Source organism: Nycticebus coucang, chromosome 17 (genome assembly GCF_027406575.1).
Source record: "Nycticebus coucang isolate mNycCou1 chromosome 17, mNycCou1.pri, whole genome shotgun sequence".
Lineage (NCBI taxonomy): Eukaryota > Metazoa > Chordata > Mammalia > Primates > Lorisidae > Nycticebus > Nycticebus coucang.
The window spans coordinates 56715589-56739334 of record NC_069796.1 but is presented as its reverse complement, the minus strand read 5'-3'; the positions used below and the strand labels follow the sequence as shown (position 1 = coordinate 56739334).

The following is a 23746-nucleotide window of genomic DNA, read 5'->3' as shown; positions in this document are numbered from 1 at the left end:
CCATACTAGAGAATATTATAAAACAAAATTTCCCAAATATCACCAAAGATTCTGACACACTGCTTTCAGAGGGCTATCGTACCCCAGGTTGCCTCAACTCTAACCCAGCTTCTCCAAGACACATTGTGATGAACCTGTCCAAAGTCAAGACAAAAGAAAAGATTCTGCAAGCTGCCAGGAGTAAGCGCCAGTTGACCTACAGGGGCAAATCCATCAGAGTAACCGCAGACTTCTCTAATGAAACTTTCCAAGCAAGAAGACAATGGTCATCTACCTTTAATCTACTTAAACAGAACAATTTTCAGCCCAGAATTCTGTACCCTGCTAAGCTAAGCTTCAAAATTGACAGAGAAATCAAATCATTGACGGATAAACAAACATTGAGGAAATTCGCCACAACAAGACCAGCTTTACAGGAAATAATTCAACCTGTTGTGCACACTGACCACCACAATGGATCAGCAGCAAAGTAAGAACTCAGAAATTAAAGGACAGAACCTAACCTCCACACTGATGCAAAAGAAAAAAATAAGCAATGGACTCTCACAAAATAACACGAATAGAATACTACCACACTTATCAATTATCTCAATAAATGTTAATGGCTTGAATTCCCCACTGAAGAGACATAGATTGGTTGACTGGATTAAAAAACACAAGCCATCCATTTCCTGTCTGCAAGAAACACACCTGGCTTCAAAAGACAAATTAAAGCTCCAAGTCAAGGGTTGGAAGACAATTTTTCAGGCAAATGGAATCCAGAAGAAAGAGGAGTTGCAATCTTATTTTCAGATACATGTGGATTTACAGCAACTAAAGTCTAAAAGGACAAAGATGGTCACTTTATATTGGTCAAGGGAAAAATACAACAAGAAGACATTTCAATTCTAAATATCTATGCACCCAATTTAAATGCTCCCAGATTCTTGAAACAGACCTTACTCAGTCTGAGCAATATGATATCTGATAATACCATAATAACAGGGGACCTTAACACTCCTCTTACAGAGCAGGACAGATCCTCTAAACAAAATTAAACAAGGATATAAGAGACTTAAGTGAGACCCTAGAACAACTGTGCTTGATAGACGCATATAGAACACTCCATCCCAAAGAAAAGAATATACATTCTTCTCATCACCCCATGGAACATTCTCCAAAACTGATCATATCCTGGGAAACAAAACAAATATCAACAGAATCAAAAGAATTGAAATTTTACCTTGTATCTTCTCAGACCATACGGCACTAAAGGTGGAACTCAACTCTAACAAAAATGCTCGACCCCACGCAAATGCATGGAAATTAAACAATCTTCTGTTGAATAACAGATGGGTGCAGGAAGAAATAAAACAGGAAATCATTAACTTCCTTAAGCATAACAACAATGAAGACACAAGCTACCAAAACCTGTGGGATACTCAAAAAGCAGTTTTGAGAGGAAAATTCATCGCTTTAGATGCCTACATTCGAAAAACAGAAAGAGAGCACATCAACAATCTCACAAGAGATCTTAAGGAATTGGACAAAGAAGAACAATCTAAGCCTAAACTCAGTAGAAGAAAAGAAATCTCCAAAATCAAATCAGAGATCAATGAAATTGAAAACAAAAGAATCATTCAGAAAATTAATGAAACAAGGAGTTGGTTTTTTGAAAAAATAAATTAAATAGATAAACCATTGGCCATTCTAACGAGGAATAGAAAAGTAGAATCTCTAGTAACCTCAATCAGAAATGATAAAGGGGAAATAACAACTGATCCCACAGAGATACAAGAGATCATCTCTGAATACTACCAGAAACTCTATGTCCAGAAATTTGACAATGTGAAAGAAATGGATCAATATTTGGAATCATACCCTCTCCCTAGATTCAGCGAGGAAGAAATAGACCTCCTGAACAGACCAATTTCAAGCACTGAGATCAAAGAAACAATAAAAAAGCTTCCAACTAAAAAATGCCCTGGTCCAGATGGCTTCACTCCAGAATTCTATCAAACCTTCAAGGAAGAGCTTATTCCTGTACTGCAGAAATTATTCCAAAAAATTGAGGAAGAAGGAATCTTCCCAAACACATTCTATGAAGCAAACATCAACCTGATACCAAAACCAGGAAAAGATCCAAACAAAAAGGAGAAATTCAGACCAATCTCACTCATGAATATAGACTCAAAAATTCTCAACAAAATCCTAGCCAGTAGATTACAGCTTATCATCAAAAAAGTCATTCATCATGATCAAGTAGGCTTCATCCCAGGGATGCAAGGCTGGTTTAACATACGCAAGTCTATAAACGTTATCGACCATATTAACAGAGGCAAAAATAAAGATCACATGATCCTCTCAATAGATGCAGAGAAAGCATTTGATAAAATCCAGCATCCTTTTCTAATTAGAACCCTGAAGAGTATAGGCATAGGTGGCACATTTCTAAAACTGATTGAAGCTATCTATGACAAACCCACAGCCAATATTTTACTGAATGGAGTAAAACTGAAAGCTTTTCCTCTTAGAACTGGAACCAGACAAGGTTGTCCTCTGTCACCTTTACTATTCAACGTAGTGCTGGAAGTTCTAGCCAATACAATTAGGCAAGACAAGGAAATAAAGGGAATCCAATTGGGAGCAGAGGAGGTCAAACTCTCCCTCTTTGCTGATGACATGATCTTATACTTAGAGAACCCCAAATACTCAACCACAAGACTCGTAGAAGTCATCAAAAAATACAGTAATGTTTCAGGATATAAAATCAATGTCCACAAGTCAGTAGCCTTTGTGTACACCAATAACAGTCAAGATGAGAAGCTAATTAAGGACACAACTCCCTTCACCATAGTTTCAAAGAAAATGAAATACCTAGGAGTATACCTAACGAAGGAGGTGAATGACCTCCATAAAGAAAACTATGAAATCCTCAGAAAGGAAATAGCAGAGGATATTAACAAATGGAAGAACATACCATGCTCATGGATGGGAAGAATCAACCTTGTTAAAATGTCTATACTTCCCAAAGCAATCTACCTATTCAATGCCATTCCTATCAAAATACCAACATCGGACTTTCAAGATTTGGAAAAAATGATTCTGCATTTTGTATGGAACCAGAAAAAACCCCGTATAGCTAAGGCAGTTCTCTGTAACAAAAATAAAGCTGGGGGCATCAGCATACCAGATTTTAGTCTGTACTACAAAGCCATAGTGGTCAAGACAGCATGGTACTGCCACAAAAACAGAGACATAGACACTTGGAATCGAATTGAAAACCAAGAAATGAAACTAACATTTTACAACCACCTAATCTTTGATAAACCAAACAAGAACATACCTTGGGGGAGAGACTCCCTATTCAATAAATGGTGTTGGGAGAACTGGATGTCTACATGTAAAAGTCTGAAACTGGACGCACCCCTTTCCCCACTCACAAAAATTGATTCAAGATGGATAAAGGACTTAAATTTAAGGCATGAAACAATAAAAATCCTCCAAGAAAGCATAGGAAAAACACTGAAAGATATTGGCCTGGGGAAAGACTTCATGAAGAAGACTGCCATGGCAATTGCAACAACAACAAAAATAAACAAATGGGACTTCATTAAACTGAAAAGCTTCTGTACAGCTAAGGAGACAATAACCAAAGCAAAGAGACAACCTACACAATGGGAAAGGATATTTGCATATTTTCAATCAGACAAAAGCTTGATAACTAGGATCTATAGAGAACTCAAATTAATCCACATGAAGAAATCCAACAATCCCTTATATCAATGGGCAAGAGACATGAATAGAACTTTCTCTAAAGACGACAGACGAATGGCTAACAAACACATGAAAAAATGTTCATCATCTCTATATATTTGAGAAATGCAAATCAAAACAACCCTGAGATATCATCTAACCCCAGTGAGAATGGCCCACATCACAAAATCTCAAAACTGCAGATGCTGGCGTGGATGTGGAGACAAGGGAACACTTTTACACTGCTGGTGGGACTGCAAACTAGTACAACCTTTCTGGAAGGAAGTATGGAGAAACCTCAAAGCACTCAACCTAGACCTCCCATTTGATCCTGCAATCCCATTACTGGGCATCTACCCAGAAGGAAAGAAATCCTTTTATTATAAGGACACTTGTACTAGACTGTTTATTGCAGCTCAATTTACAATCGCCAAAATGTGGAAACAGCCTAAATGCCCACCAACCCAGGAATGGATTAACAAGCTGTGGTATATGTATACCATGGAATACTATTCAGCCATTAAAAAAAATGGAGACTTTACATCCTTCGTATTAACGTGGATGGACGTGGAAGACATTATTCTTAGTAAAGCATCACAAGAATGGAGAAGTATGAATCCTACGTACTCAATTTTGATATGAGGACAATTAATGACAATTATGGTTATGGGGGGGAACAGAAAGAGGGAAGGAGGGAGGTGGGTGGGGCCTTGGTGTGTGTTACACTTTATGGGGGCAAGACATGATTGCAAGAGGGACTTTACCTAACAATTGCAATAAGTGTAACCTGGCTTATTGTACCCTCAATGAATCCCCAACAATAAAAAAAAAATAGTTAAACATATTACCCAACACAAAAAAGAAAAACAAAAGAATATGTTCCAGCTCCATCCATGTAAACATGAACGAGGGAAAGTCTCCATCTTTCTTTAAGGCTGCATAATATTCCATGGTGTACATATACCACGGTTTATTAATCCATTCATGAATCGATGGGCACTTGGGCTTTTTCCATGACGTAGCAATTGTGAATTGGGCTGCAGTAAACATTCTGGTGCAAATATGTTTGTTATACTGTGATTTTTGGTCTTCTCGGTATATACCTAGTAGAGGAATTATAGGAATGAATGGCAGGTCTATTTTTAGATCTCTAAGTGTTCTCCAAACATCTTTCCAAAAGGAATGTATTAATTTACATTCCCACCAGCAGTGCAAAAGTGTTCCCTTTTCTCCACACCCACACCAACATCTCTGGTCTTGGGATTTTGTGATATGGGCTAAAATTATTGGAGTTTGATGGTATCTCAAGGTAGTTTTGATTTGGATTTCTCTGATGATTAAAGATGATGAGCATTTTTGAATATGTCTGTAGGCCGTGCGCCAGTCTTCTTAAGAGAATTTTCTCTTCAAGTCCCTTGCCCAGCCTGTGATGGGATCACTTGTTCTCTTGTTTATACGTTTGAGTTCTCTATGAATTTTGGTTATAAAACCTTTCTCAGAGACATAACCTGCAAATATCTTCTCCCATTCTGAGGGCTGTCTGCTTGTTTTACTTACTGTGTTCTTGGCTGTGCAGAAGCTTTTTAGTTTGATTAGGTTCTAGTATTGTATTTTTGAAGCTGCTTCAATTGCCTGGGAAGTCCTCTTCATAAAATACTCACCCAGACCGATTGCTTCAAGGGTTTTCCCTGCACTCTCTTCTAGTACTTTTATAGTTTCATGTCTTAAGTTTAAATCTTTAATCCAGGGAAAGTCTATCTTAGTTAATGTTGAAAGGTGTGGGTCCAGTTTCAGTCTTCTACAGGTTGCCAGCCAGTTCACCCAGCACCATTTGTTAACTAGGGAATCTTTTCCCCACTGAATGTTTTTAATTGGCTTGTCAAAGATCAGATAACAGTAAGTAGCTGGATTCATCTCTTGGTTCTCTTCTGTTCCAGACTCTGTTCCAGACATCTACTTCTCTGTTTTTGTGCCAGTACCATGCTGTTTTGATCACTATAGATTTATAGTATAGTCTGAGTTCTGGTAGAAAAATTCCTCCGGCTGTGTTTTTATTTCTGAGTAATGGCTATTTGAGGTTTTTTCTGATTCCATATAAAACTAAGCATTATTTTTTCAAAATCTTTAAAGTATGACAGTGGGGCTTTAATAGGGATTGCATTAAAATTGTATATTGCTTTGGGTAGTATGGACATTTTAACGATGTTGATTCTTCCCAGCCATGAGCATGGTATGTTTTTCCATTTGTTAACGTTTTCAGCTATTTCTTTTCTTAGAGTTTCATAGTTCTCTTTATAGAGATCTTTCACGTCTTTTGTTGGATAAACTCCCAAATATTTCATCTTCTTTGGCACTACTGTGAATAGAGTCCTTAACTGTTTTTTCAGCTTGACTATTGTTGGTATATATAAAGGCTACTGATTTATGAATGTTGATTTTGTAACCTGAGACGCTGCTGTATTCCTTGATCACTTCTAAGTGTTTTGTAGTAGAATTCCTGGTGTTTTCCAGATATACAATCATATCATCTATGAAGAGAGAAAGTTCATCTCTTCTGACCCTATATGGATACCCTTGATAGCTTTTTCTTCCCTAATTGTGATGGCTACAACTGAGCACTGGAGACAATGGGAAGACTTGTCTAGTTCCTGATCTGAGTGGAAATAAATTCTGTTTAACTCCATTCAGTATGATATTGTCTGTGGGTTTGCTCTAGATGGCCTCTATCAGTTTAAGAAATGTCCCTACTATACCAATTTTCTTAAGTGTTCTGATCATGAAGGGATGCTGGATATTATCAAAAACTTTTTCTGCGTCAATTGAGAGAATCATATGGTCTTTGGTTTTTAATTTGTTTATGTGCTGAATTATACTTATGGATTTACGTATATTGAACCAGCCTTGAGACCCTGGGATAAAACCGATTTCATCATGATATATAATTTGTTTGATATGTTGCTATATTCTCTTTGTTAGGATCTTGTTGAATATTTTTGCATCTATATTCATTAGTGATATTGGTCTATAATTTTCTTTTCTTGTTGGGTCTTTTCCTGGTTTGGGAATCAGGGTGATGTTTGCTTCATAGAACGTGTTGGGTAGTCTTCCTTCTTTTTCTATGTTTTGGAAAAGTATGAGTAATATAGGTACTAGTTCCTCTTTAAAGGTTTGGTAGAATTCTGACATGAAGCCATCTGGTTCCGGGCTTTTCTTTTTAGGGAGATTTTGTATGGTTGATGCTATTTCAGAACTTGATATTGACATGTTCAACATTTCCACTTGATTCTGGCTAAGTCTTGGAAGGTGACGTGCTTCCAAGTATTGGTCAATTTCCTTCACATTTTCATATTTCTGAGAATAAAGTTTCTTATATTATTCATTAAGTGTTTTTTTAAATTTCTGAGGAGTCTGTTGTTATTTCATCTTTGTCGTTTCTGATAGATGAAATTAGAGATTTTACTCTTTTTTTCCTTTAGCCAAAGGTTTATCTATTTTATTGACCTTTTCAAAAAACCAAGTTTGTGATGTATTGATCTGCTGTATAATTCTCTTGTTTTCAATTTCATTTAATTCTGCTCTAATTTTGGTTATTTCTTTTCTTCTACTGGGTTTGGAGTTGGAACATTTTTCCTTTTCAGTTGCTTGAGATGTCCCTTTAAGTTGTTAACTTCCTGTCTTCCCGTTCTCTTGAGAAAGGCTTACAAGTGCTATAAATTTCCCTCTTAGAACTGCCTTTGTGGTATCCCAGAGGTTCTGATAATTCATGTCTTCATTGTCGTTTTGTTCCAAAAATTTGGCGATTTCCTTCTTAATCTCATCTCTGACCCAGATATCATTCAGCATACGGTTATTTAACTTCCATGTTTTCGTATGAGTGTGCAGATTCCTGTTGTTACTGAGTTCAACTTTTATTCCATGGTGGTCCGAGAAGATGCAAGCAATAATTTCTAATCCTTTAAATTTACTGAGGTTAGACTTGTGACCTAAGATGTGATCAATTTTGGAGTATGTTCTATGGGCTGAAGAGAAGTATGTTTATTCTGTTTTGTTGGGATGAAATGTTCTTAGATGTCTGCTAAATCCAAATGTTGGATGGTTAGGTTTAAATCTAAAATTTCTTTGCTCAGCTTCTTATTGGAGGATCTATCCAGCACTGCCAAAGGAGTGTTGAAATCTCCGACTATTATGGAGCTGGAGGAAATCAAGTTGCTCATGTCTGTTAGAGTTTCTCTTATAAATTGAGGTGATTCTGGTTGGGTGCATAAATATTCATAATTGAAATCTCATCATATTGAGTATTACCCTCAACAAATATGGAGTGACCGTTATTATCTTTCTTTACTTTTGTTGGTTTAAAGCCTATTATGTCAGCAAATAGAATTGCAACACCTGCTTTATTCTGATTACCATTTGCCTCAAATATGGACGACCATCCTTTCACCCTGAGTCTATATTTATCTTTTACAGTAAGATGTGACTCTTGTATGCAGCAAATATCTGGCCTGAGTTTTTTTATCCAGTCAGCTAACATGTGCCTCTTTGGAGGACAGTTTAAGCCATTCACATTAATGGAGAATGTTGATACGTCTGGTAAAATTTGGGGTATTGAGTTTTTCAAAAGTCCAGTGGACAATTTTAATCCTTTCGCCAGTGTGGAAGTTGGAGTTTGATCAAAAGTTTCTGATTGAGTTTATTTTTATGGTAGAGGATTGGGGTGGTCGTTATGGAGGATAGGTGAAAGAATATCCTGGAGAACTGGTTTGGTTATGGCAAATTTCTTCAACATATGAATGTCATTAAAGTATTTAATTTCTCCATCATAAATGAAACTCAGTTTAGCAGGATATAAGATCTGGGGTTGAAAGTTATTTTGCTTTAGGAGATTAAAAGTCGATAACCACCCTCTTCTGGCTTGAAAAGTTTCAACAGAGAGATCTGCAGTCATTCTAATATTCTTCCCTGTGTAGGTAATGGATTTCTTACGTCTGGCTGCTTTCAGAAGTTTCTCCTTCATATTGACACTAGTGGAGTTAATTATGATATGCCTGGGGGATGTCTTATTCAGATTGAGTCGTGCTGGGGTTCTGAAACTGTCTGCTATCTGGATTTCAGAATCTCTTGACTTATATGGAAATTTTTCTTTCATAATTTCATGGAGAAGGGCCTCTGTGCCTTGTAAAGCCACTTCATCAGTTTCAGGAATTCCAATGAGGCAGATATTAACCTTCTTCGAATTATCCCAGAGCTCTCCAAGAGATTGATACATTTTTGCTCTCCATTTCTCTTCTTGTTTGAGAGTTTGGGAGCGTTCAAACTCCTTATCTTCAATGTCAGAAATCCTTTCTTCTGCCTGTTCCACTCTGTTACTGAGGGATTCTACTGTTTTTCGGCTCTTTGAGGGCTGCAAATTCTTTCTTCAGTGCATCAAAATCTTTGGTGGCTTTGTCTTTAAATTCATTAAATTCTTGAGACAATTTTTTAATTTTCCTCGAATTTCTAATTCTGACTTTTGAATTGCTCTTCAGATTTCTAATTCCAAATTTTCCTCCATTCTGTTAATCTTCTTTGCAATCCAAATTCTGAATTCAATTTCTGACATCTCGGCCAGCTGTTTATGAATGGGATCTTCAGTTGTATCTGCCATATCTTTCCTTGGGGGGTTTGATCTATTTTGCCATTCATGCTACCAGAATTTTTCCCTGATTGTGCCCCATGATTACTTTACACCATTTGATTTTTCCCCTGGAGCCTTGTCAAGGACCCATGCATTGCTACATCCTGAGATGTTGAGGACCTATTTGATGTGGCGGGGGTAAGTGGTTCTGTCTTGTTTTCAGCTGGTCTCTGTTCACCCCTAGTGAAACAGTTACTCTGGGTTGAAGTCTCAGCTGTGGAGAAATACCAGCAATTAAGTCACCCCGCCCCCCACAGGCAACAATTGGAAAAGGAAAATCAAACCTTCCTACAACCACACGCCCAAGGCACTGCTTGAATAGTCCCCAGACGATTGGCTCAGTTCAAAAGGTCCAAATCAATTGTCTCAGTCAGCACCTGTCTCAGGTGGGAGAGTTTAAATGGAACGCAGTGGTCTGGTGACAACTCAAATATGACTTGCTCTGATGCTCTGTGAAGTCTGGAGGAACCACCCAGCAAATAGATTTGTCTGGGAAGGTTGATGCCTCCTTCCCACTTTGCACCTCTGTCACACCCAGTCACTACTAGCCCCGCAGGGCTGTGATCCAGTCAGTTGTCTCCAGTGAGCAGATAGTCCAGAGATTTGCACCTGCCTAAATCACAAGGAAGTCTGTATCTGCTCAGCCAGGCTGCTGCTCTCTGCCTCTATCCAGCAGGGGGTGGTGAGGCCTGTCAACCTCGGGCACTTGGTGGAGGCTGGGGGGTGTTCACTCAGTTCCAGCCCCACCCTTGAATGATGTTACTGGCTGAACAGAACAACCCTGTGTGATTTTGTTTCTGTCCCTGCTAAATTCCTCTGCAGAAGAGGGGCTGATTTGAGTTCCCAGAAACTGCCTCAGGCCCTGTCTTTACTCCTGCAGATTTATATTTTCAGCACAGTTAGCTGTCAGCTCTAGCCTCCTGTCCTCCTTAGTCTATAGGCTGATGATCCCCTGAGGGCCGGGTGCATCTTAGGCTCAGTAAAGCGGTCCTCTGGGTCAACCCTGCCCTGGGAGTTTCCTGGCTCTGCTTGTGCGTTTTCTAGTCCCCGCATTCCACCCAGGCCAGTACTGCTTCAGGCAAACCCTTTACTCACGGGGCCTGTGTTTCAATCCCAGATGTGTTCCACAGTGGTTGCCATCTGAGAAAATGCCTGGCCTTCTCTGGTTGCCCAGAGAGACAAGGGGAATGGCTTTGGGATATCCGGGGTGGCCTTGTTATTGCTAAAGATGGCTGCTGCTCTGCACCTTGGGGCACTGCCACTCTGGCGTGATTCCCTCTCAGCTGACCATCATCTCCTCACTCCTGTGCTGCAGAATCAGCACTGTCCAGCTGCAGTCCAGGTCCTGTCTACACCTCTCGAGAAATCACCCAAGAATATGGACTCCTGGGGTACAGGCCTCCAGACCTCAGAGTGAGAGTGGAGGGGAGTGCTGGGAGCTCAGAATTGCAGGTCATAACACCAAGCTCATTGAGATCAAATGAGCAAATAAATAGATACAAAGGCTACCAGACACACAAGCCCATAGATACGCAAACAGACGGAGACACATAGACATACAGACAACACCCACGACAACAACAACAAAAAACAACTACAATAAAAATAGTGATATTTAACCATCCAGTATTTAGATTTAGCAGACATCTACAGAACATTTCATCCCAACAAAACTGAATACACATACTTCTCATCAGCCCACGGAACTTACTCCAAAATTGATCACATTTTAGGTCACAAGTCTAACCTCAGTAAATTTAAAGGAATAGAAATTATTCCATGCATCTTCTCGGACCATCATGGAATAAAACTTGAATTGAGTAACAACAGGAATCTGCATACCCATACAAAAACATGGAAGTTAAATAACCTTATGCTGAATGATAGCTGGGTCAGAGATGAGATTAAGAAAGAAATCACCAATTTTTTGGAACAAAATGACAACGAAGACACAAGCTATCAGAACCTCTGGGACACTGCAAAGGCAGTTCTAAGAGGGAAATTTATAGCACTGCAAGCCTTCCTCAAGAGAACGGAAAGAGAGGAAGTTAACAACTTAATGGGACATCTCACGCAACTGGAAAAGGAAGAACATTCCAACCCCAAACCCAGTAGAAGAAAAGAAATAACCAAAATTAGAGCAGAATTAAATGAAATTGAAAACAAAAGAATAATACAACAGATCAATAAATCAAAAAGCTGGTTTTTTGAAAAGGTCAATAAAATAGATAAACCTCTGGCCAACCTAATCAGGAAAAAAAGAGTAAAATCTCTAATATCATCAATCAGAAACAACAAAGACAAAATAACCACAGACTCATCAGAAATCCAAAAAATCCTTAATGAATATTACAAGAAACTTTATTCTCAGAAATATGAAAATCTGAAGGAAATAGACCGGTACTTGGAAGCACGCCACCTTCCAAGACTTAACCAGAATCAAGTGGAAATGTTGAACAGACCCATAACAAGTTCAGAAATAGCATCAACTATACAAAACCTCCCTAAAAAGAAAAGCCCGGGACCAGATGGTTTCACGTCAGAATTCTACCAAACCTTTAAAGAGGAATTAGTACCTATATTACTCAACCTGTTCCAAAATGTAGAAAAAGAAGGAAGACTACCCAACACGTTCTATGAAGCAAATATCACCCTGATCCCCAAACCAGGAAAAGACCCAACAAGAAAAGAAAATTATAGACCAATATCACTAATGAATATAGATGCAAAAATATTCAACAAGATCCTAACAAACAGAATCCAGCAACACATCAAACAAATTATACATCATGACCAAGTTGGTTTTATCCCAGGGTCTCAAGGCTGGTTCAATATACGTAAATCTATAAATGTAATTCAGCACATAAACAAATTAAAAAACAAAGACCATATGATTCTCTCAATTGATGCAGAAAAAGCTTTTGATAATATCCAGCATCCCTTCATGATCAGAACACTCAAGAAAATTGGTCTAGAAGGGACTTTTCTTAAACTGATAGAGGCTATCTACAGCAAACCCACAGCCAATATCATATTGAATGGAGTTAAATTGGAATCATTTCCACTCAGATCAGGAACCAGACAAGGCTGCCCATTGTCTCCATTGCTTTTCAACATTGTAATGGAAGTTTTAGCCACCGCAATTAGGGAAGAAAAGGCGATCAAGGGTATCCATATAGGGTCAGAAGAGATCAAACTCTCGCTCTTCGCAGATGATATGATTGTGTATCTGGAAAACACTAGGGACTCTACTACAAAACTCCTAGAAGTGATCAAGGAATACAGCAGCGTCTCAGGTTACAAAATCAACATTCATAAATCGGTAGCCTTTATATACACCAACAACAGTCAAATTGAAAAAGCAGTTAAGGACTCTATCCCATTCACAGTAGTGCCAAAGAAGATGAAATATTTGGGAATTTACCTAACAAAAGACGTGAAAGATCTCTATAAAGAGAACTATGAAACTCTAAGAAAAGAAATAGCTGAAAATGTTAACAAATGGAAAAACATACCATGCTCATGGCTAGGAAGAATCAACATTATCAAAATGTCCATACTACCCAAAGCAATATATACTTTCAACGCACTCCCTATTAAAGCTCCACTGTCATATTTTAAAGATCTTGAAAAAACATTACTTCGTTTTATATGGAATCAGAAAAAACCTCGAATAGCCAAGACATTACTCAGAAATAAAAACAAAACAGGAGGAATCACACTACCAGACCTCAGACTTTACTACAAATCGATAGTGATCAAAACAGCATGGTATTGGCACAAAAACAGAGAAGTAGATATCTGGAATAGAATAGAGAACCAAGAGATGAATCCAGCTACTTACCGCTATTTGATTTTTGACAAGCCAATTAAAAACATTCAGTGGGGAAAAGATTCCCTATTTAACAAATGGTGCTGGGTGAACTGGCTGGCAACCTGCAGAAGACTGAAATTAGACCCACACCTTTCACCATTAACTAAGATAGACTCTCATTGGATTAAAGATTTAAACTTAAGACATGAAACTATAAAAATACTAGAGGAGAATGCAGGGAAAACCCTTGAAGAAATTGGTCTGGGTGAGTATTTCATGAGGAGAACCCTCCGGGCAATTGAAGCAGCTTCAAAAATACACTACTGGGACTTGATCAAACTAAAAAGCTTCTGCACAGCTAAGAACACAGTAAGCAGAGCAAGCAGACAGCCCTCAGAATGGGAGAAAATATTTGCAGGGTATAACTCTGACAAAGGTTTAATAACCAGAATCCACAGAGAACTCAAACGCATCAGCAAGAAAAAAACAAGGGATCCCATCGCAGGCTGGGCAAGGGATTTGAAGAGAAACTTCTCTGAAGAAGACAGGCGCACGGCCTTCAGACATATGAAAAAATGCTCATCATCTTTAATCATCAGAGAAATGCAAATCAAAACTACTTTGAGATATCATCTAACTCCAATGAGACTAGCCTATATCACAAAATCTCAAGACCAGAGATGTTGGCGTGGATGCGGAGAAAAGGGAACACTTCTGCACTGCTGGTGGGAATGCAAATTAATACATTCCTTTTGGAGGGATATATGGAAAACACTCAGAGATCTAAAAATAGATCTGCCATTCAATCCTGTAATTCCTCTGCTGGGCATATACCCAGAAGACCAAAAATCACAACATAACAAAGATATTTGTACCAGAATGTTTATTGCAGCCCAATTCATAATTGCTAAGTCATGGAAAAAGCCGAAGTGCCCATCGATCCACGAATGGATTAATAAATTGTGGTATATGTATACCATGGAATACTATGCAGCCTTAAAGAAAGATGGAGACTTTACCTCTTTCATGTTTACATGGATGGAGCTGGAACATATTCTTCTTAGTAAAGTATCCCAAGAATGGAAGAAAAAATATCCAATGTACACAGCCCTACTATGAAACTAATTTGGGACTCTCACATGAAAGCTATAACCCAACTACAACTTAACAATAGGGGGAAGTGGGAAAGGGGGGGGTGGGTGGAGGGAGGGGAATCGGTGGGATCACACCTGTGGTGCATATTACAGGGGTATTTGCGAAACTTGGTAAATGTAGAATATAAATGTTTTGGCACAGTAACTGAGATAACGCCGGAAAGGCTATGTTAACCACTGGGATAAAAATGTGTCAAATGGTTTATGAAGTGAGTGTATGATGCCCCATAATCATATCATTGTATACACTTATGATTTAATAAAAAAATTAAAAAAAAAAAAAAAAAATAGTGATATTTGTGAAATAATTGAAAAAAAAGAAAAAAGTGGTGTTCATAAAAAAGTTAAAAAAGAAGAAAGGAGAAATTAAAAATAGAAAAAAATAGAAATAAAAAGTATATCTATAAAAAAATTAAAAATTAACAATAGCTCCTCCAAGAAAATTGTGAGGAAAAAACATAACCAAAAAAAAAGAGAAAAGAAAAAAAAAGGCACCAACCACAAAAATATTATTCTTGTATATATATAGAAATATACATCTATATGTATGATGTAGGGATCAACTTTCGTAGGAATATATTTATAATGCGATATACTTTCTGGACACCAGGTGGCACTGCGAGTGGTTACCAGACTTATACCTGATTCTCAGTGTATACTGTTACCACAGTAACCACCCTACCTGGCCAATCGCCATTTTGGAGTTTCTGTAAAAGTTTATCACCTAACTATTGTGCAACCTCAGCTGCTCTGTTCAAGATGGCACTCTTATCCGACCTCCCCACTCAGTGCAGGAGTCCACACTTCCCAAATCTTTCCACTCTACTCCCACATTCTCCTGCAGACTGGCGACTGCAATCAGCTGTTGGGGAGGATACTGCTGCCCACTGGCACTGCTGGCGTCTCCAGCGGCTGCTGGCAGGTCCCGCAGCTGCAGCCAGTTCCCGTGGCTGCAGTGCTCGGGGACCTTATTCTCAGTTTTGTGGTTCAGAGTTTCCCTTTTGAATCGGGACCCACCAGTTCGCCGTGCAGTCTGAACTGCCAGCCCCCTCCAACATTCCCCACCAGGATCAGGAATGCTCTAGTCTATTTAATCACGCCTGTTGTTCTGGAGGAAGGTGTCCACCATTTCAGATAGTTCAAAATGTCTGTTTCCCAGGTGGGGTCCCTTCCCTTCAATTTTCCATCAGGTTGCCCAGCTCCCCGTGGTTTTGAGTGGCTCTCCTTTCGGGTGCCACCCTCAGCTCAGGAATACATTTTCGTCAATTCAGCTTTGCCAGTATTTGCAAGCTGCTGTCCTCTATAAGGGAGGGGCCTGCTGACCAGCACGGCAAAGCAGGGAAAAAATCTCTACAACAGAGTCCACAGTTTTAAATTACCCCTCATATACAGCAATCCACCAATTCGCTGAGCTTCTCCAGCTGTCCATCCACACCAATAATCCACATGTGGGAAAGGTCCAGACCCCTTTTCCTCTCACCTGATGACTTGGGATACGTGGACTACATGTTCATCCCATCCACCATCATGCTCCACCTCTGCATAGTAGCATTTTAACCTACCATGCGTGTAATTATTTTCAAACCAGTCAGTAAATTCACTGCCTTCTTCAGGCAAGTGTGGCTTTAATTCATTAAAAAGGTCCAGGAATTTCACCTGATGGAAGGAATGCCAATACAGATAAATGATGCATTTTTAAACTGAACTTTTCATAGTTGCCATATCGCATGGCCAATTCACTCATCTAAATTTTCTACCAAATGCAAATAAAGACAATAGGAAGGAAATAGTTCCCCCCTAACATGATTCAACTATACAGTGTACAACTGAAAACACCACTAACTCCTTCTCCAAAATTCAGCCTTCATGATTTTAATATCTGGGATTTCAATCTCTCTATATTTTAGAAGTTCAAAAATATGTTCAGCAAATGAGATGCTCCCCTCATTACATAGATACCAAGTAACTTACCCAAGGTCACACAGCTAAAAGGTAGCTGAGCTGAGATTCGAATCATATCTATCTGACATTAGGGCCTGCCACATACATATCCTCCCCATCATTATGTTCACTATTCCCCAAACTAGGTCCATCAAATCAAGGACAATATAATTTCCGTCCTTCACAATGAAATGAAAGAAGAATAAAGGAATGAAGAAACAAGGAATAAAAGGGGAACAGAAGGACAAAGGAGAAATAAAAAATCATATCTCTAACAGCTTCCTTTCTACTGGGCATGGTGAGTGTGGGGAGAGAAGACACCAGGCATCTCTGGCTGGTGGGATCTACCTAGAAACATCCATTTGGGGGCACAGGGAGTCAGTGAGAGACTGCTGGGCCCCTTGAGGAGGACAAAATCAGTGGAGAACTGGACTCATTGAAACCCTAGTCCACAGGCACAGAAACGTAAAGAGCAAGAGGAAGTGAAAGAAAAATTAGGGCAAGGAAACAGATAAAAGAAATCACTCATGAGGAAGAATCAGCAGAGAAATCCTGGCAACATAAAAACCCAGTCCAGAGCAAACCCCCACCCCCACCCCAAGAGACCATGAGGTAGCTACTGCAGAGGATTCCACCAATAAAGAAATGTTAGGAATGACAGAAAGGGAATTTAGAATACGGATGATGAAAACAATGAAGGAAATTGCTGATAAAGTGGAAAATGACCAAAAGGAAATCCAAAAACAGAATCAAATAAGAAATGAATGATATGAAGAATACAGAAAGGATATAGCAGAGCTGAAGGAACTGAAGCAGTCAATTAGGGAACTTAAAGATGCTATAGAAAGTATCAACAACAAATTAGACCATGCAGAAGAAAGAATCTCAGAGGTAGAGGACAAAGCTCTTGAGATAACTCAGATAGTTAATGAGGCAGAAAAGAAAAGAGAGAAAGCTAAACATTCACTGAGATAATTATGAGACTTTATAAAGCATTTGAACATATGAGTTATAGGTATCCCAGGAGGGGAAGAAGAATGCCCCAGGGGAATGGAAGCCATGCTAGAAAATATTATGAATGAAAATTTCCCTAATATCACCAAAGATTCTGACATACTCCTTTCAGAGGGATATCAGACCCCAGCTTGCCTCAACTCTAACCGAGCTTCTCCAAGACACATTGTGATGAACCTGTCCAAAGTCAAGACAAAAGAAAAGATTCTTCAAGCTGCCAGGAATAAGCACCAGTTGACCTACAGGGACAAATCCATTAAAGTGACTGCAGACTTCTCTAATAAAACTTTCCAGCTCTCTGCCCGCCCACCTCCAGATCTGCTCCACTTTGGATTGTTTGGGCACGAATTATCCTGAGCTTGGCTCCCTGAAGGGTTTCTGAGAAATTAGTGATCAAGATGCCTGGTAAACCACATGTTTCCAAGAAAAAGTCTCAACAGTTAAAAAGAAATTCAAAAAGAAAAACTGATGATGATGAAGAGTTGTCAGAGAAAAAGGTTAGAAACACAGGAAAAAGAAATAAAAGTCATTCAAACCATCTGTCTTCTGAAGGACAAACAAAGCATACTAACATAAAACAGATAAAGATAGCACCCAACAAAAGGAAAACCTGGCAACCACTTTCAAAGAGTAGCAGAGAGCATTTGCAAACAATAATGGAATCAGTAATAATAAGAATTTTGAGTAGTCAAGAAAAAGAAGAAATACAGTATCATCTCAACTTACCGAAAAAAAGATTGTTACAACTTTGTGAAACCCTGAAAGTCCCTCCTGAAAAGCTGAAGGATTTAACTCATGTGTCAAGTCTACTGGATGTGGAAAGGGCACGGGAGCAAGCTAATAAAGAAGGTCTGGCATTATTGCAGGAAGAAATAGAAAAAATGGTAGAGACTGCAGAATTGATGACTGAGGACTTTCAGAGCCTAAAGAACAAAATTGAAATTCTGGAAAGGGAGGTAGAAGAGAAAAAGAAGACACTAAAACAAGTGCTTCAAATGGATATTAGTAGTGTACTCTCTCTTCCAGAACTTTCTCAGAAAAGGCTCAAAGCACCCACACTTCAGAAAGAAATTTTGACACAATTCCAAACCAGAATGCTCTTCTAAAGGACTTGGATGTTCTTCATAATTCCTCCCAGATTAAGAACATGTTAATGCTCATTGAAGAAGCCTATAAGAAACTGGATGCCACCTGAACAGTTTTTTCCTTAGATTGTCCCATATTAATGTTTATGACTTGTAAGGCTATTAACCTATGATGATATTGCAGAGGCTGAGGCTTCTGCAGGATTTATTATGCCCTGATAGACACTTTAAATTAGCCTCTGTAGGTCTATCATTAGAATCTAATGTAGTTCTGAAAACTCTTTTTAGCAGTTGTCACATCTAGGAAATCAGCATTTATTTTGTTGTATCTGCAATTACTTGCCTAAAGCCATTAAAAAGAATAGTAGGCATGACCTAATAGTTTATAAGGGTTATATGGAACTCATTTATTGGTTAAACATGGAATTGTGGTGTGTAAATTATGTACAGTACCTAGTATGGAAAAGCATTTGGAGTTTGCTATTACTAATTCTGTAGCTGATAGGTTGTATTTTCTGCCTGATCATTTGGAAGATGGAAAATCCTCACTTTTTTACCTTGCTCCTTAGTCTTTTTGGAAAATAGTTAAGAATTGCCAGGTATGTGTAACGTAGGAGGTAACATCAATATTTTATTTCTTTGGTAGGTAACTGAATCGATTTATTTTCTACTGTCATGAAAGCATATCTTTACTTAAGAAAATTATTTTAAAAGGAACCGTAGCACATTCATTCCCCCTACAATAAAAAACAACCAAAAAAAACCCTTTCTTATAAACCTTTCACAATGTATAATTAGCTTTTATATATGTGTGTGTGTGAATAAAGTGCCACTTAAATATATCAAAAATCTTTTCTTAAAAAAAAAAAAGAAAGAAAAAACTTTCCAAGCAAGAAGACAATGGTCATCTACCTTTAATCAACTTAACCAGAACAATTTCCAGCCCCGAATTCTATATTCTGCTAAGATAAGCTTTAAAATTGATGAAGAAATCAAATCATTTTCTGATATACAAACATTGAGAAAATTCACCACAACAAGACCAGCTCTACAGGAAATACTTCAACCTGTTCTACACACTGACCATCACAGTGGATCAACATCAAAGTAAGAACTCAGAAATTAAAGGACAGAACCTAACTTCCACACTGATGTAAAAGATAAAACTAAATAGAACACTAGCATACTTATCAATTATCTCAATAAATGCTAAGGGCTTAAATTCCCCACTGAAGAGGCACAGATTGGCTGACTGGATTAAAAAACACAAGCCATCCATTTGCTGCCTGCAAGAAACACACCTGGCTTTAAAAGACAAATTAAAACTCCGAGTCAAGGGTTGGAAGACAATTTTTCAGGCAAATGGAATTCAGAAGAAAAGAGGAGTAGCAATCTTATTTTCAGATACATGTGGATTTAAAGCAACTAAAGTCAAAAAAGACAAAGATGGTCACTTTATATTGGTCAAGGGAAAAATACAACAAGAAGATGTTTCAATTATAAACATTTATGCACCCAATTTAAATGCTCCCAGATTATTGAAACAGACCTTACTCAATCTGAGCAAGATGATATCCAATAATACCATAATAACAGGAGATTTTAACACTCCTCTTACAGAGCTGGACAGATCCTCTAAACAGAAATTAAACAAAGATATAAGAGTCTTAAATGAGAACCTAGAACAAATGTGCTTGATAGACACATACAGAACACTCCATCCCAAAGATAAAGAATGTATAGTCTTCTCATCACCCTATTGAACATTCTCCAAAATTGATCATATCTTAGGCCACAAAACAAACCTCAACAGAATTAAAAGAATTGAAATTTTAACTTGTATCTTCTCAGACCATACGGCACTAAAGGTGGAACTCAACTCCAACAAAAACGTTCAACCCCACACAAAGGCATGGAAATTAAACAACCTTCTGTTGAATGACAGTTGGGTGCAGGAAGAAATAAAACAGAAAATCATTAACTTCCTTAAGCATAACAACAATGAAGACACAAGCTACCAAAACCTGTGGGATACGGCAAAAGCAGTTTTGAGAGGAAAATTTATCACTTTAGATGTCTACATTCAAAAGACAGAAAGAGAGCACATCAACAAACTCATAACCCATCTTAGGGAATTGGAAAAAGAAGAACAATCTAAGCCTAAACCCAGCAGAAGAAAAGAAATATCAAAAATTAAATCAAAGATCAATGAAATTGAAAACAAAAGAATCATTCAGAAAATCAATGAAACAAGGAGTAGGTTTTTTGAAAAATGAATAAAATAGATAAAGGTCTGGCAAGACTAACTAGAAATAGAAAAGTAAAATCTCTAATAACCTCAATTAGAAATGATAAAGAGGAAATTATAACTGATGCCACAGAGATACAAGAGATCATCTCTGAATACTACCAAAAACTCTATGCCCAGAAATTTGACAATGTGAAGGAAATGGATCAATATTTGGAATCACACCCTCTCCCTAGACTTAGCCAGGAAGAAATAGAGCTCCTGAACAGACCAATTTCAAGCACTGAGATCAAACAATAAAAAATCTTCCAACAAAAATATGCCCTGGTCTGGATGGCTTCACACCAGAATTCTGTCAAACCTTCAAGGAAGAGCTTATTCCCATACTGCAGAAATTATTACAAAAAATTGAGGAGGAAGGAATTTTCCCCAACACATTCTACGGAGCAAACATCACCCTGATACCGAAACCAGGAAAAGATCCAACAAAAAAGGAGAATTTCAGATCAATTTCATTAATGAATATAGATACAAAAATTCTCAACAAAATCCTAGCCAATAGACTACAGCTTATCATTAAAAACTCATACATCATGATCAAGTAGGTTTCATCCCAGGGATGCAAGCCTGGTTTAACATATGCAAGTCCATAAACATTATCCGCCATATTAACAAAAGCAAAAACAAAGACCATACGATCCTCTCAATAGATGCAGAAAAAGCATTTGATAAAATTCAGCATCCTTTTCTAATTAGAACACTGAAGAATATAGGCATACATGGCACATTTCTGAAACTGATTGAAGCTATCTATGAGAAATCCACAGCTAAATGGAGTAAAACTGAAAGCTTTTCCTCTTAGAACTGGAACCAGACAAGGTTGTCCTCTGTCACCATTACTACTCAACACAGTGCTGGAAGTTCTAGACAATAAAATTAGTCAACACAAGGAAATAAAGGGCAGCAGAGGAGGTCAAACTCTCCCTCTTTGCTGACAATAAGATCTTATACTTAGAAAACACCAAAGACTCAACCACACGACTCCTGGCAGTCACCAAAAAATACAATAATTTTCAGGATATAAAATCAATGTCCACAAGTCAGTTGCCTTTGTATACATCAATAACAGTCAAGATGAGAGGGTAATTAAGGACACAACTCCCTTCATCATAGCTTCAAAGAAAATGAAATACCTAGGAATATACCTAACAAAGGAGGTTAAGGACCTCTATAAAGAACATACCATGCTCATGGCTAGGAAGAATCAACGTTGTTAAAATGTCTATATTTCCCAAAGCAATCTACCTATTCAATGCCATCCCTATTAAGATAAAAACATTGTACTTTCAAGATTTGGAAAAAATGATTCTGCGTTTTGTATGGAACCAGAAAAAAAACCATATCACTAAGGCAGTTCTTAGTAATAAAAATAAAGCTGGGGGCATCACCATAAGGCAGTTCTTAGTAATAAAAATAAAGCTGGGGGCATCACCATACCAGATTTTAGGCTGTACTACAAAGCCATAGTGGTCAAAACAACATGGTACTGGCACAAAAATAGAGACATAGACATTTGGAATCGAATAAAAAACCAGGAAATGAAACAAACATCTTACAACCACCTAATCTTTGATAAACCAAACAAGAACATACCTTGGGGAAAGACTCCCTATTCAATAAATGGTGCTGGGAGAACTTGATATCCACATGTAAAAGACTGAAACTGGACCCACACCTTTCTCCAATCACAAAAATTGATTCAAGATGGATAAAGGACTTAAATTTAAGGCACAAAACAATAAAAATCCTCAAGGAAAGCATAGGAAAAACACTGGAAGATATTGGCCTGGGGAAAGACTTCATGGAGAAGACTGCCATGGCCCTTGCAACAACAACAAAAATAAATGGGATTTCATTAAACTGAAAAGCTTCTGTACAGCTAAGGAGAAAACAACTAATGCAAATAGACAATCTACACAATGGGAAAGGATATTTGCATATTTTGAATCAGACAAAAGCTTAATAACTAGGATCTATAGAGAACTCAAATTAATCCACATGAAAAAAGCCAACAATCCCATATATCAATGGGCAAGAGACATGAATAGAACCTTCTCTACAAAAGACAGATGAATGGCTAACAAGCATGAAAAAAATGTTCATCATCCCTATTTATTAGAGAAATGCAAATCAAAACCACCCTGAGATACCATCTAACCCCAGCAAGAATGGCCCACATCACAAAATCTCAAAACTGTAGATGCTGGTATGGATGTGGAGAGAAGGGAACACTTTTACACTGCTGGTGGGACTACAAACTAATACAACCTTTTTGGAAGGAAGTATGGAGAACCCTCAAAGAACTGAAGATAGACCTCTCATTTGATATGCAATCCCATTACTGGGCATATACCCAAAAGGAAAAAAATCCTTTTATTATAAGGACACTTGTACTAGACTGTTTCTTGCAGTTCAATTTACAATCGCCAAAATGTGGAAACAGCCTAAATGCCAACCAACCCAGGAATGGATTAACGAGCCGTGGTATATGTACACCATGGAATACGATTCAGCCATTAAAAAAAAAATGGAGAGAAGATGGCAGACTGAAGCCAGCTTTCAACAAAGGCTCCCGTCCAGAAGGAGAGTTAAGGGACACGAATTTAGTAAGTATCCTGGTGGACTTGAGCCTCACCAAGAGAGAAGGCTGAAGAACGCACATCAACACCGCTGAGGCAAGTTGTGATCACAAGGACGCAAACAAAAGGTACAAAATCCACCACCAAGCGGACGGGAGTCCCCCTCCCCCATGAGACCGGCTCTAGAGCCCCACAATTGAACAAGCGGGCAGAAATTAAAGGCCCTCCCACTACACTCCACGGGAGAGACCTTCTAAAAACTGGACCTACCTCCCCTACTGGGGTGCCGTGGCGTTCTCCTGCCGGACATAGGGCTGAATAAAACTTTGGGAATCCTTTGCCGGCAACCCTGAATCCCCGGCGCTCCCCTGCCGCCCACTGAGGTCTGGAGGCCTGTCCCCCAGGACTTCGGATCCTTGGGTGATTTCTCAAGGGGAGTGGA

At 38.4% G+C, this 23746-nt stretch overlaps 1 protein-coding gene across 1 annotated transcript; it reads left to right on the top strand.

Annotated features, from left to right (window-relative positions):
• The first annotated feature begins 17730 nt into the window (after positions 1 to 17730).
• LOC128569307 (centromere protein Q-like) lies at positions 17731 to 18438 on the top strand. Its single transcript, XM_053567471.1, has one exon. It carries the CDS (start codon positions 17731 to 17733, stop codon positions 18436 to 18438), a length of 708 nt encoding a protein of 235 aa, XP_053423446.1.
• The last annotated feature ends 5308 nt before the right edge of the window (positions 18439 to 23746 follow it).

Coding starts and splice junctions, on each gene's coding strand:
- LOC128569307 (XM_053567471.1), top strand. CDS start 17,731: ATGCCTGGTAAACCACATGTTTCCAAGAAAAAGTCTCAACAGTTAAAA.